The 13,783-nt window shown below is 37.0% G+C and overlaps 3 protein-coding genes across 11 annotated transcripts; 1 reads left to right on the forward strand and 2 right to left on the reverse strand.

Moving 5' to 3' along the window:
- Positions 1–2,408: 2,408 nt before the first annotated feature.
- Positions 2,409–6,486, reverse strand: LOC105761720 (putative disease resistance protein RGA4). 9 transcript variants are annotated; one of them, XM_052623477.1, is made up of 7 exons: positions 4,568–6,486; positions 4,303–4,351; positions 4,138–4,205; positions 3,916–3,977; positions 3,699–3,784; positions 2,966–3,081; positions 2,409–2,879 (listed from the first exon to the last, which is right to left on the reverse strand). In XM_052623477.1, the coding sequence occupies exon 1, from the start codon at positions 6,413–6,415 to the stop codon at positions 4,622–4,624; it is 1,794 nt and encodes a 597-aa protein (XP_052479437.1). In that variant the 5' UTR covers positions 6,416–6,486; the 3' UTR covers positions 2,409–2,879; positions 2,966–3,081; positions 3,699–3,784; positions 3,916–3,977; positions 4,138–4,205; positions 4,303–4,351; positions 4,568–4,621. The 9 variants fall into 9 exon arrangements, with proteins under 9 accessions (XP_052479437.1, XP_052479438.1, XP_052479432.1 ...); XM_052623478.1 differs by having other exon boundaries at positions 4,138–4,214; XM_052623472.1 differs by having other exon boundaries at positions 4,285–4,351.
- Positions 6,487–9,971: 3,485 nt separating this feature from the next.
- LOC128034956 (secreted RxLR effector protein 161-like) lies at positions 9,972–10,517 on the forward strand. Its single transcript, XM_052624522.1, has one exon. It carries the CDS (start codon positions 9,972–9,974, stop codon positions 10,515–10,517), a length of 546 nt encoding a protein of 181 aa, XP_052480482.1.
- Positions 10,518–10,963: 446 nt separating this feature from the next.
- Positions 10,964–13,331, reverse strand: LOC128034868 (putative disease resistance protein RGA3). Its single transcript, XM_052623838.1, has one exon. The coding sequence runs from the start codon at positions 13,222–13,224 to the stop codon at positions 11,320–11,322; it is 1,905 nt and encodes a 634-aa protein (XP_052479798.1). The 5' UTR covers positions 13,225–13,331; the 3' UTR covers positions 10,964–11,319.
- Between the last annotated feature and the right edge of the window lie 452 nt (positions 13,332–13,783).

Genomic DNA, 13,783 nt, shown 5'->3' on the forward strand with positions numbered 1-13,783 from the left:
GTATAAAATTTAAAACCCTATTCAGGACTTTTCGGGGAATGAAGTGCTGAGAAAGAGAAGGGAGAAAAAAATGTGTTGGACTAATTATAGATAGGTGTTTAAATTTTAGTCAAAAATTAAAAAATATCACGTGTTAGTCACTCAATAGGCTAATGTGCCACGTTAATAATCTATTAATGGATTAACGAAATAGTTGAATCCCTGGAGTAAATTAATGAAATAGTTGAATCCCTGGAGTAAACTTGATATTAAAATGAAACAACATTGTTCCATTTGTATCAGAACATAATCTCCTTTCAATTGCTGCAGTTTTCTCATAGTGATGTACTTGTAGGTGCTGTCTTTTGATTTTTTTTTTTTCTTTTTGTGTATGATTCGTTTTCTCATGGTGATGTTTATGTCCTTAGACCTTTTTGCTGGTACCTTTTATGAACCATACTTTCGTTTTCCTTTAAAAAAAAAAGGTAAAGTACAAAAATGTCACTAAATTATAAATTTTCTTTTATTTTGATCATTCAACGATTATTTTTTCGATTTAATCACTAAAGTTTTCGAAATTAAATATTTTTATCACTTTCCTGTTACTTGCCGTTAGATGAGTGACAGAAAGTTGATATAAAAATCTAATATTTATTGGAGGGGTGAATTTGTTATTAGACCAATAAAAAAAACCTATATATAGCCGTCTTTAACATTTTTTAACGTTTACATCATAGTTGTGTTATAAATTTATTTTTTATTTGTTATAAATTATATAATATAAAAAATTACAAACTAAAAAATGAATCGGGCCAGGCTCTGGCCTTGAATATTCAAACATGAGCCAATTTCTTTTTGCCCAAGCACCTCCCTTTCTTCACTTCATTGAATATAGTCTACAACTTCGTTTTCATCGGAGCACAATTTAGGATCTATCAATCCAAAATAAAAGAAAATTTAACTTTTATTGATGGTCCTGAGCGAAGCTTCGAATCTCTATAATCAACGGGGTTAATGGACTTTACCTTATATCAATTGAAAATAGCTCACAAGGTACAAATTAAACATATTTAGACTTTTCTTCTCCCCTTGCAAACTTGAGTTGTTGAGCTAAGCTAACTTAATCCATATAATATTAATTTTACCCAATATTTTCTTCTTCAACTAAGAAACTAATGCAAAATGAAAAGAAAATTCCCAAAACACAAAAGTTAATGGAAGATAAAAGAAGACATTGGATATAGGTATAGTTGTTTTGTAACAAGCTGAAAAGGGTTGTAATTGTTGCAGATGCAGGGCATCCATAGTTTCATCCTCAACATTTGGTAACTGAAGAGAGCTAAGCTAAGCATTCAATCAGTCATTAGGTACTGAAGCGCCTTCATTAAATGATAGTCTTACACAAAATTGCCTGATAATTAATTGTGTTTCCACGTGTTGAAACATTATTTGAAGGGTAATCTATAAAAATGGTCACTTTTGTTTATCTCAAGTTACATTTTAGTCACTTATGTTTGAAATGTTACGTTTTAGTCACTTATAGTATTATTTTGTTACGAAGTGATCACTCTACCGTTAAGTTCCGTTTTCTCTCTAACGGTAATCCTACGTGGCAGTCCAACTAGATTTTAGGTGCCAACTTGGATTTCTAAATGGGATGAAAATAGATTTTTAATTAAATAAATTTAATTAATTAAAATTTTTAAACCTAAACCTTAACTGAAAAAATTGTTCATCTCCTCTTTTTAATTTGTCTTTCATCTCTTCTTTTTTTAGTTTTTTTTTTTCATTTGACTGGAAAAACTATTATTAAGATCAAAATAGTTGAAATCAAATTGTCTGCTTCATAAAGATGGATTCAATGGAGGGTCCAAATATGTCTTCTTTGCCTTCCTTTATCTCTTTTATTCAATACTGAAAAATGAAATATTAGAATTTTTATTGTTTAATGAAAACCCTAAATTAAAATTCTTGATATTTTCTTCGACTTTTTGAAATTGTTTGTGAACATGTATTTTATTTTGCATCGGTAGACATCCCATTAAATGTAACCAGAAACATGTTTTCATGAACCTATTTCATTCAAGCTAAAATCTATTTATTTAAATTTATTTAATTAAAAATCTATTTTCATCCCATTTAGAAATCCAAGTTGGCACCTAAAATCTAGTTGGACTGCCACGTAGGATTACCGTTAGAGAGATAACGGAACTTAACGGTAGAGTGATCACTTCGTAACAAAATAATACTATAAGTGACTAAAACGTAACATTTCAAACATAAGTGACTAAAATGTAACCTGAGGCAAACAAAAGTGACTACTTTTGTAGATTACCCTTATTTGAAACACCGATAGAGAAAAATGTTTTTTTTTCCTTAAGTTGACACACACAAAAGTAAAATTAAAGAAAAAATAAGAACACAACCAAGATGTTTACGCAGTTCGGAACTTGTCCTACGTCTGCGGGGCCTTGCCCAGAGATGAATTCACTATAAACTTCACAGTACAAAGAAATGATTTATGCACAACCCTCCAAACTTGGTGCAACCTCACCTTTGTACAATTAAGTAAACACTCTTTCAACTTACTTTAGTTATGGAAGTGAAAATCAACATTCAGAAGGTGGCGCTCAAATAATATTCCCTCACTAAGTGTTCCTTTAAGTACACACATCACCCACAAAACAAATCATCTATATATATAACCTCCAGGATCAACCAAGATTTACATAAGCATTTCTTCTGGAATCTCAATGCGATGAGACATTGCAATCCTCCAAAGAAAGAAAGGAAGAACTTAGGTAATGGCAGGGTGTCTTAGCGAGCTAAGGATATCAAGGTCTCCAAGGTGGATTCTAGATTTCTAGCCCATCAATTTTCTCTATATAGCAACAATGAACCTGCAAATTATAAATGCCAATACAAATTATGTTAAAATTTATGTCATTTAGACTGAGCAGTGACCAAATGTAAAAGAAACACTTACAGTTACTAAATAGAACTTTATAGTATGTGCAAGAATGGTGGCTAACCACAAAGCCATTGTGATTTTCCAGTGCAAGTTTTACGAAAGGGCAAAACATAGGGCATCACCATCATCATCTGTCAATAGCAATCAGTTGGCAAATATATTACATCTCTTAAAATACATTATTTGTATAATTTTTATCAGATCTATTGCAAATTCGAATGAAATTTATGACATATATTACCATTTTTGTTTTGATGGAATATTTGGATAGATTAACAAATTGTAACAGAAAGTGTGGTCTCTGCTTCTTGCAGTGTAAAAAACCAAAATTAAGAGAGAACATAAATATATATAAACATATGATAGGTGAGTGCTTGAATTTGGAAAATGAAGAAAGCAGAGCATATAGTACAACCATTTTGAAGGGTAGCATGCAAGTTTCATAGGCCTCTCTCTCCACATCAATGATTTTTTAGAATTAAATTATTAGAAGCCCTTAAATTGAAGTCTATGAAATGAGAGATGGAAAGAAGCACTAACCATGCGGTCCTATTACATCATTGCAATTATCAAATTATTATGATTTTAAAGTATAAAGCAATTAGATAAATTTTAATGCCTCTGTACAATAGCATAGGTACCATCTAAGATAGTAATCAGTTGGCATATATATTACAACTTTTACATTATTTATATAACCTTTATCAGATCAATTGGAAACTAGAATGAAATTGATGACATATAGTACCATTTTTGTTTTGTTGGAATATTTTGACAGATAAAGTAATCGTAGTAGAAAGTATGGTCTCTGCTTCTTGTAGTGTATGCTATGCTCTACAGAAGAATACAGCCAAAAACTAACCAAAATTAAGACAGAAACAGGACAAATTTTTCCAGGGAAAAAGAAACATAAAACTCTATATACATATGACAGGTAAGTGCTTAAATTTGCAAAATGAACAAACCGTGTTGAAGGGTAGCATGCAAGCTTTTCTTAGGCGTCTCCACATCAATGTCCTTTGGCTACCTTAAAAGATTTTTTAGAATTAAATTATTAGAAGCCCTTAAATTGAATCCTATGAAATGATAGATAAGAAAAGAAGCACTAACCATGCGGTTCTATTACATCATTGCAATTGTGAAATTATTATGATTTAAAAGTATAAAGCAAGTAGATAAATTAGCACCTCTTTTTATGCATATAAATTATTGAAGTTGACAAATATCTTTCCCCAGACTACTCTCCAATGGCTTACTGCACAAACTGGCAAAATATTATGAAAGCTTAATCGAATCAATTGGAAATTCGAATGAAATTTGGAAAATGAACAAACCAGAGCATATAGTACAACCATTTTGAAGGGCAGCGTGCAAGCTTCATAGGCCTCTCCACATCAATGTCTATTGGGTACCTTTAAAGATCTTTTAGGATTAAAACAAAGGAATTTCAATTTATACACGATGTCAATTGAATAATATTTTAACAAGGAAATTAACAGTAGCCAACTTGAATGAAAAATGGCATGAGAGCCCAGAGTTGGAGACTAAATATACCACTCAAATTTTTCTTCAACAAAAAATGTCATAAAAATAAATAAATGAAAAGAACGGACCAACCTGATTACAACCGAATCCCCGGATGTGAGCAAATAAGGTCCTTCCGATGACAACCTATTCCCAACAAATGCGTGGGATGTGAGCAATCTTATGCCAATCAGCGCCAACGTCCTTCTGACATCTTTCCTCCAACTGAGGAACTTCAGATATATCTAACCTTTCCAATTTGGTTAGGCAACGCATCTCGTCCGGAAGCGATGTTAAATTGGGCAAATCAATGAGATAAAGACGTCGCAGATTTGTTAGATGTTGAAGCCACTCCGGAAGATGCCGACACTTTGGAATCTTTTCCAGCCTTAGATAGCGTAGGCTTGTATGATCTTGGAATATTTGGAAGCCTGCTGCTGATAGCTCCAGCTCCTCGCAGTGACTTACTCGTAATTCTTCAAGGGAAGTGAGATGTTGGAACACAGGAAAGAGTGACCTCAATCCACTGCAATTACGGATTTCTAATGTTTCCAATTGAACAAGATGTTGAAGCCCAATGGGGAGAGACACCAGCTTTGGAATATTCTTAATCTCCAAACGAGAGAGATTCTTAAGGGCTTCCCATTGCATGCCCTCTAAATCAACCTCCTTGCAATCTCCTACTGTTAATCCTTTCAATTGAACAAGATGTTGAAGCCAAAAGGGGAGAGACACCAGCTGCGGATTATTATTAATCTCCAAATGAGAGAGATTCTTAAGGAGTTCCCATTTCATGCCCTCGAAATCAACCTCCTTGCAATCTCCTATTGTTAATTTTTTGAGGCCGGTGAAATGTTGCAAGGACTTATCTAGCATGTGAGTGTCCAATCCCTCAATGTAGTCTACATGGAAAGATTTCAATTTGGAGAGAGGAAGAGAAGAGATTGAACCTGATGGTGTTATACTGGTGATGTTCATCTTAAGGGTTTGCTTTAACGTCCTAGAACTGGTTTTCACCAGCTTTAGCTCATTATCGAGTGAAGGATACAACGGCATTGAAGTCAAAGGGCAATCTTCAATTTCTAAAGAGGAAAGGCAAGGAAATGCCATGGTTGATGTTCCTATAACTGTTGTGTCGTCCTCGTTGGAATCATCACCAATTGCTTCTGTTGTCCTCCACCAACTCTTCATATTTGGGCAGCGCCAGATTTTGAGAACCTTAAGCAACGGGAAGAATGGTTCTGTGTTTCCTTGTCTTCCATTGGGGCCATTATCATCCATGTACTCGAGCTCAGTTAAATAAAATATATCCAACTGTTGAAGACAAGGTAATTGAGCAAAGGACGGTAGATATTTGAATTTACTAGGGCCCCATATTTCAATATTAACGAGATTCGTGAGCAAAGAAAGCCAACTCGGAAACTTGGCATCACCCTTCCATCCATCGATACGGAGCTCCTTGAGATTAGGATGGGGCCGGAGGTCTTCAAGTAACTTGTCGTCGTCATCATCATCATCATCATCATCATCATCATCATCATCATCATCATCATCATCATCATCATCATTCCATACTAAAACCAACGATCTCAAATGTTTCTTCTCTTTCAAATTAGCAGCCCTAAACATCTCTTTTGAATTTTTTACGAATCCCAAATTTGTTATTGTTAGCTCTCCCCTTAAGTTGTTAAGCGCACTCAATTCACTTAGATCTGCACTGCCATGGAAACCATATTTATCCACTACAAACATGCTTAACGTTTCAAGGGAACTCAGGTTTCCTATTCCACGTGGCATCTGAGTTAAACTAATACAACCTTCACACCCAATATGGGTAAGATTCACCAATTTTTCAATCTTCTTCGGTAATTCTTCAAGCTCAAGACATAAGTCAAGTTTTGTTAAGTTTAGTTCCCATGCAAAGGTGGCCATGCACGACATGCAAAGGTGGTCATGCTCGAAGAAATAGCAGCAAGCAGTGGTGCCATTGTGTGCAAAGAATCAAGTTTGAAGTCGCCAATCCACTTCTTTGTTTTGGTTCCATTTTGATTGTTTTGTAATCTAGTTCATGTTGAACTAGGTAGGTAAATGTTTTGATATTGATTGACTGAAAAGTCAGCAATGCAAGTTGTACAAGCTAATCTTGAAAGTTTCAATGCAAATTAGTGGAGTTAGGTAGTTGATTAGGTGATTACTTGTTTGTTTTACTTGTTGATGAAATATGTAATGGCTTAATGCCTTGTTGTGTGTTAATGAAAACATCACTCATTTTTCATTCATTCTTCTTCTCTCTTTTACATTATTCGCTGCTAATTTCATTTTCTGCTTTTTGCTTCGAGTTTGTTTCTTCACCAAGGCTCGAGGCTTGCTATTCAAACAAAGATACAAAACAGCCTGTTATTGTCTCTTTGCTCCAACAATTGGTATCAGAGCTTCATTCTTAGTGGACCTGTTGTATTAAACTAAGAAAGTGAATGTCTTCCTCAAGTTTTTCACCAGACCCCACCGGTCTTCAATGGAGATGGCTTCCACATATGGTGATCAAGATGAAGACTTACCTGCAGCCTTTGATCGTGGGAAGTTGTTAACACAGATCTTGAGCCAGACCACCGAGGCTAATCCCACAAGAGCTCGAGATAAGGCTGACATCTTGATGAGAGGACCAAAAGGCATAAAGCCATGTCTCGCATCCAAGCGTGTATCGATGTCATCTTCACGAATTATGGCTGTGAGACTCCAAAACAGCCTGGGATAAGCAAGGAGGAGTTTCAAGGCACCGAGAGAACAAGGCAACAGCAGACTATTAAATTTGAGAAGGATTTGAGAATCTAAAGATGAAGGAAGAAGAAAGCAGTGAAGCGATGCGAGAATCATAGCGATGGTTAACAAGATAAGGCTCCTTGGTGAGCACTTTGATGAGGCAAGAATTGTGGAAAAGGTCCTCTCCACTTTGCCCGAGAGATATGAGGCCAAGATATCCTCCTTAGAGGACTCAAGAGACCTTGCTACCATCTCTTTGGTGAGCTAATCAACACTTTCTATGCTCAGAACAAAGGAGAGCTAGCAGAGTGAAGATCACCGGAAGGTGCATTCAATGCCAAGGCGGAGAAGCCTCGAGCCTCAAAGCTCCAAGAGGCAAAAGGCCTTGGAAAACAGCCTAAGACGACATCAGAAGGAGTAATGACCAGCCCTGCAGACATTGCAAGAGGCCAGGTCATCCAGAAGACAGATGCTGGTTTAGGCCAGATGCAGTATGCCAACACTGCAAGAAGAAGGGCCATGTTGAAAGGGTCTGCAAAAACAGGAGTAAGCCAAGGCGTAATCAATTTCAGATCAAAGGTTGAAGCTCGAGTAGCCGAGGACGAGAGTGACCAAGAAGAACGTGTCTTTCTTTGTTTCTCGCTTAGTTATTCGAAGAAATGCTCGAAAGGCTGGTTGCTGGACAGTGGTTGCACTAACCACATGTCACCAGATGCCTCCTTGTTTAAAACCTTGGATGAAGTTATAAAACCAAGGTCAAGGTTGGAAATGGTCATTTATAAGGATGAAGGAAGAGGAGAAGTCTTGATATGTACTCCCACAGCAACAAGATCATTCCAAATGTCTTTGTTGGTGCGAGATTGATGAAACCTTCTCAAAGATAGCTCAAGCGCCGAGAAAGGTTATTCTGTTGTGTTCAAGGACAAACAATGCCACATTACTGATCCAAGTGGATCAAGCCTTATGACAGTCACAATGACTGATAAATGCTTTGAGGTTCATTGGGCAAATGACTCAAACTCAGCATACACAGCCTCTGTTGATGACTCCAAGCTTTGGCATCAAAGGCTTGGACATGCCAACTTCAGATCAATGGCTCGAATGGCCAAAGAGGGTTTGGCAGAGAACTTCACCAGCTCAGTGGAGCATGAGGATGTATGTGAAGTTTGCCAGATTGGGAAACAGGCAAGACTGCCATTTCCTACAAATTCAGCTTGGAGAGCTCTTGAAAGGCTGCGGTGGTGCACTCGATGTATGTGGGCTGATGAGGATCGAATCACTCAAGAAAAGCAGTATTTCATCCTCTTCATTGATGATTTTACAAGGTTTTGCTGGATTTTCTTCTTAAAACACAAGTCCGAGGTAGCTCAAGTGTTTGTGAAGTTTAAAAGCTAGCAGAGAGAAAGAAAGCAAGTTGCAAGTGAAATCGATAAGATGGACAATGGCACCGAGTACACTTGGTCGGTTTCAAGCCATTTGCAATGATCTTTGGTATCAAACATCACTTACAAATGTCTACACACCTCAGCAGAATGGGGTAGCTGAAAGAAAGAATAGAAGCTCGATGGATATGGCGGATGTCTCTGTTTGAAAAGCGCCCAAAACCATGTGGGTGAGGCGAGAACACTTCTTGCATTTACCTCTGAGCAGGCTTCCTACCAAAGCTCTTGCATCCGAGACACCTTCGAGGCTTGGTTCGATTCAAGCCTTCTTTGGCACATCTGAAGGTGTTTGGTTGCTCGTGTTATGCACAAATACCAGAGAAAGAGAGACAAGCTCTCTAAAAGGGCTCAACCAGTGTTCTAGTAGGCTACTTTTCGGTCAAGAAGGGCTCTGTGGTTCGGATCCCTTGACAAGCAAAGTCCAGGTGAGCAGAGATGTCATCTTTGATGAAAAAGCCTGCTGGAATTGGGAGAAAAATGAGCCAGAAGCAGTTTCAGAAGACCTAGTGCCTAATCAAGCTGAACTTGAGCAGCTAGGACCTGAAATGGATGTTGATGATGTGCCTGTGAGAGGCACAAGGCCCCTAGATGATATTTATGAAAGGGCACAGGTTGCAATAGCAGAACCTAGCAGTTTTGAAGAGGCTGAGACAGATGAAGGCTGGAAACTAGCTATGGTCAATGAAATCAACATGATTAAGAAGAACCAGACATGGGAGCTAGTTGATAAACCTGCTGGAAAGAAGACCATTGGAGTAAAATGGGTCTATCGAGTAAAACAGAATGCAGATGGCAGTCTGAACAAGCTAAAAGCCAGGCTTGTTGTCAAAGGATTTAGCCAAAGGTATGGTCTGGACTACCTGGAAACATTTGCACCAAGAGCGTGCTTGACACGATTAGAATGATAGTTGCCTTGGTCGCTCAACATCGATGGACCATTCATCGACTTGATGTTAAGTCGCATTTCTCAATGGTTTCTGGAAGAAGAGATCTACATCGAAAACCTCAAGGATTTGTGATCACGGCAAAGAACACATGGTGTATGACTAAAAAGGCTTTATATGGTGCAACAGCTCCTCGAGCCCGGTATGCTCGAATTGACTCTTACCTTTCGGTTTGGAATTTGAGAGAAGTCCCAGTGAACCAACACTGTATGTGAAGAAGAACCAAGCTGAAACTCAGCTTATCCTGTCACTCTATGTTGATGATTTATTGGTAACTGGAGGAGATAGAAGAATGCTCGAAGATTTCAAAAGAAAATGATGGAAATGTTTGAAATGTCGATTTAGGCGAGAATGAACTACTTCCTTGGAATGGAAGTGAAGCAAACAGAAAAGGGAATCTTTCTAAGTCAGAGTTCTTTTACTATGAAGATCCTGGATAAGTTCTCTATGAAGAACTGCAAGCCAACAAGCACACCAATGGCTGTTGGAGTGAAGCTTTCGAGGCAAGGGAGTGGTGAACCAATTTGCGAGACTATGTACAAGAGTCTCATTGGTAGTCTGTTGTATTTGACTGCAACAAGACCCGATATCATGTTTGTTGTTAGTGTGCTATCGAGATACATGAATTGCTGCAATGATCAGCACTTTCAAGCAGCTAAAAGAGTGCTAAGATACATCAAAGGCACCATTGATCATGGTGTATTGTTCAAAAGGGCTGAAAACATGAAGCTGATAGGCTATGTTGATAGTGACTGGGCTGGATCGAGTGATGACATGAGGAGCACATCCGGATATGCATTTAGTCTTGGCTCAGGCATGTTTTGCTGGAGTTCTAAGAAACAAAGTCAGGTGGCACAATCAACAAGCAGGTTGAATATGTTGTCTTTGTCATTGTGAATCAAGCCATATGGCTTAGAAAAATCTTGGTGATTTAAACCATAACCAAAAGAGGCAACAGAGATTTATTGTGACAACAAATCTGTTGTTGCAATTGCAAAAATCCCATTTTTCATGGTAGAACCAAGCACTTCAATATTAAGTTGCATGTTATAAGGAGATGGAACAAGCTCATGAAATCGGTGATTCATTGCGATTCGAAGTGCAAATTGTCGATATCTTCACAAAGGCACTCAATGTGTCTAAATTTGTTAAATTCAAAAGGAATTAGGTGTTACTAGCATGGAAACTAAGGAGGAGTGTTAAGTTTAGTTCCCATGCAAAGGTGGCCATGCACGACATGCAAAGGTGGTCATGCTCGAAGAAATAGCGCAAGCAAGTGGTGCCATTGTGTGCAAAGAATCGAAGTTTGAAGTCGCCAATCCACTTGTCGTTTTGGTTCCATTTTGATTGTTTTGTAATCTAGTTCATGTTGAACTAGGTAGGTAAATGTTTTGATATTGATTGACTGAAAAGTCAGCAATGCAAGTTGTACAAGCTAATCTTGAAAGTTTCAATGCAAATTAGTGGAGTTAGGTAGTTGATTAGGTGATTACTTGTTTGTTTTACTTGTTGACTGAAATATGTAATGGCTTAATGCCTTGTTGTGTGTTAATGAAAAACATCAGCTCATTTTTTCATTCATTCTTCTTCTCTCTTTTCTGTTATTCGCTTGCTAATTTCATTTTCTGTTTTTGCTTCTGAGTTTGTTTCTTCACCAAGGCTCGAGGCTTGCTATTCAAGCAAGATACAAAACAGCCTGTTATTGTCTCTTTGCTCCAACAAGTTTCAAAGATTGCAAATTTTGTAGTCTACAAATACTCTTTGGGAGAATCTTAAAATTATTTCTAGAAAGATCAAGGTATCTCAAATGTTTCAACTTGTAAATGGAGCGTGGAATCGTCTTAAGATTTAAATAATCTAATCCCAATACACGCAAGCATCTACAATTTGCAATTATCAGATCCCAAATTTCGTCGCTTAAATTTTGAGGTCCCATGTTTGAAAAATATAACAAAGTTCGCAACTTCTTTCCCTTAAACGAAGGTATTAATGAGGCTGTAATTGATATGTGGCGACATTTTTCACCATCCTCACTTGTACTTAAATTTGAATCTACAATACTACTCTCTGTTCCAGCTACTAATTTAGCTAGATCATGCATTGAATCATGCATTTTGCATGTAATTTCTTCCGTCAAGTCTCCTTTTACTTCCTGAAAGAAACATTTTTCAGCTAATTCTTTAAAATACTCAAACCCAATCTTTTCAAAAGATTGCTTTGAATCTGATTGCTTTACAAAACCTTGTGCAATCCAAAATTGAACAAGCTCTTGTACATCAATTTCATAATCTTTTGGATACAATCGGCAAAAAGAAAAGCAATGCTTCAAATGGGACGGGAGATGATCATAACTCAATTTAAGTATAGGTAGAATTTTTCCTTCAGTTTGTGATATTTTAGCAAGTTCATTATCTTTGAAAGAAAGCCACTCATTTTCAGTTTCTTTAAAAGATAACGCACTAGCTATCACCCTTATGACTAAGGGAACCCCACCACACCTTTTTGAAATTTGTTTCCCAACTTCCACAAAGGCTGAATTTGTTGAGTCTGCATATCTTTGCTCAAATGCTATCTTTTTGAACAAAGACCAAGCATCATCATCAGACAAGCCTTTTAGTTTCATAACATGGGAGTCACATCTATTAGCAATCTTTGCTACCCTTAGAGATCGAGTAGTTACTATTATCCTACTCCCTTTAGCCCCACCCATTAATAACTTCTTTAAGCTTAACCATTGTTGCTCATCCTCATTCCAAATGTCATCCAAAACAAGCAAATATTTTTTCCCATCAATTTTATCTCGAAGTTGCTTTTGCAATTGATCCATTTCAAGATTTTGATCAGGATCAGTTGCTTTATTAGTTATAGATTTGATAATGTTTGCTACAATAACTTTCACATCAAAAACATCTGAAACACACGCAAACATCGTCAACTCAAAATGATTTTTGACCATTTCATCGTTATAGACAAGTTGGGCCAAAGCAGTCTTCCCTAACCCTCCTAACCCCATAATTGGAATGATGTAAACATTCTCTTCACTTTGAAACTCTAACACGAGTTTTAGAAGAGCTGCTTTATCATCATCCCTCCCTATTATTTCATCTTCACGCTCAAAAGAGTGTGTTTGCTGCCTCCTTTTAGTCATGAAAGAGGTTTCCGCGGGGCGGTCACGCACCATGAAGCGAAAAGTGTTAGCCTCACTTTGAATTGAAGCTAATCTCGCCTTAATGGCCTTAATTTTCCGACCCATTTTGAGACTGTAAGCAAACTGGTTTGAGCTTGAGAAGAAAAGACGTACCTCTTTCGTCAGCTTGTTCCCACTCACCAGACTTTTCCGCAAAGCTTCAGTAGAGAAATCATCGAGTAAGTCATCGGCATCATAAAGTACATCTTTCAGCTTTTCAAGCCAATCTTTGACAAGATTGTCGGTTACAGATCGCTCTTCTGCGTCAAGAAGCCCAGCCTTGATTGTGCGGACGATGCTTTTGAGGCCGTCGATGTCATCTTTGAGATTCCACCACAGTCCAATTTGAGAGAGAGCAGGAGAGCTCAACTTAGTAATGAGCTCTTTGGCAATATCGAAAGCAATTGCTTCGGCCATTGTTGGTTCAATTTGAAACCAAGGCAAAAAGTGTTTGATTACTACAAAAGAAGTAAAATGAAAATGATTGGAACAAGATGAAACGCAGGTGTTAATGTACACATACATATAGGGTCTCACCACCCACTCATTAATAAATCACATGATGCAATGAATAAGGAAGCACAAGTTGCAAACACTTTTCAATTTAGCTTGGTTGGTGCTGGAGCTATAATCTACACAATATTTTACTAAAGAAAAGATCCCATCATGTGCTTGAGCTTTGCTGACTTTGACTTTTGTATAACAATTATTATCATGTCTATAAGTATACTTTATTACTTAATATATATTATGACTTTGACTTTTGGGTGACAATTAAAATCGTGCCTATATTTTATGACTAATTGTTTATTATTAGTTAAACTATATTTTTAAGGTTATTTTATTTTTATTTTTAAATTATTAAATTTAGAATTTATATGATACCATTTGCGGAAAATTATAAAAGTATTTCTTTTATAGAAAATTTTATATATTTTTTAAATTAAAAAAACCAATTTGACAATAGCCAAAACTG

This window comes from Gossypium raimondii, chromosome 11 (assembly GCF_025698545.1).
Source record: "Gossypium raimondii isolate GPD5lz chromosome 11, ASM2569854v1, whole genome shotgun sequence".
Classification (NCBI taxonomy): Eukaryota; Viridiplantae; Streptophyta; class Magnoliopsida; order Malvales; family Malvaceae; genus Gossypium; species Gossypium raimondii.

Coding starts and splice junctions, on each gene's coding strand:
- LOC128034868 (XM_052623838.1), bottom strand. CDS start 13,224: ATGGCCGAAGCAATTGCTTTCGATATTGCCAAAGAGCTCATTACTAAG.
- LOC105761720 (XM_052623477.1), bottom strand. CDS start 6,415: ATGTCGTGCATGGCCACCTTTGCATGGGAACTAAACTTAACAAAACTT.
- LOC128034956 (XM_052624522.1), top strand. CDS start 9,972: ATGAACTACTTCCTTGGAATGGAAGTGAAGCAAACAGAAAAGGGAATC.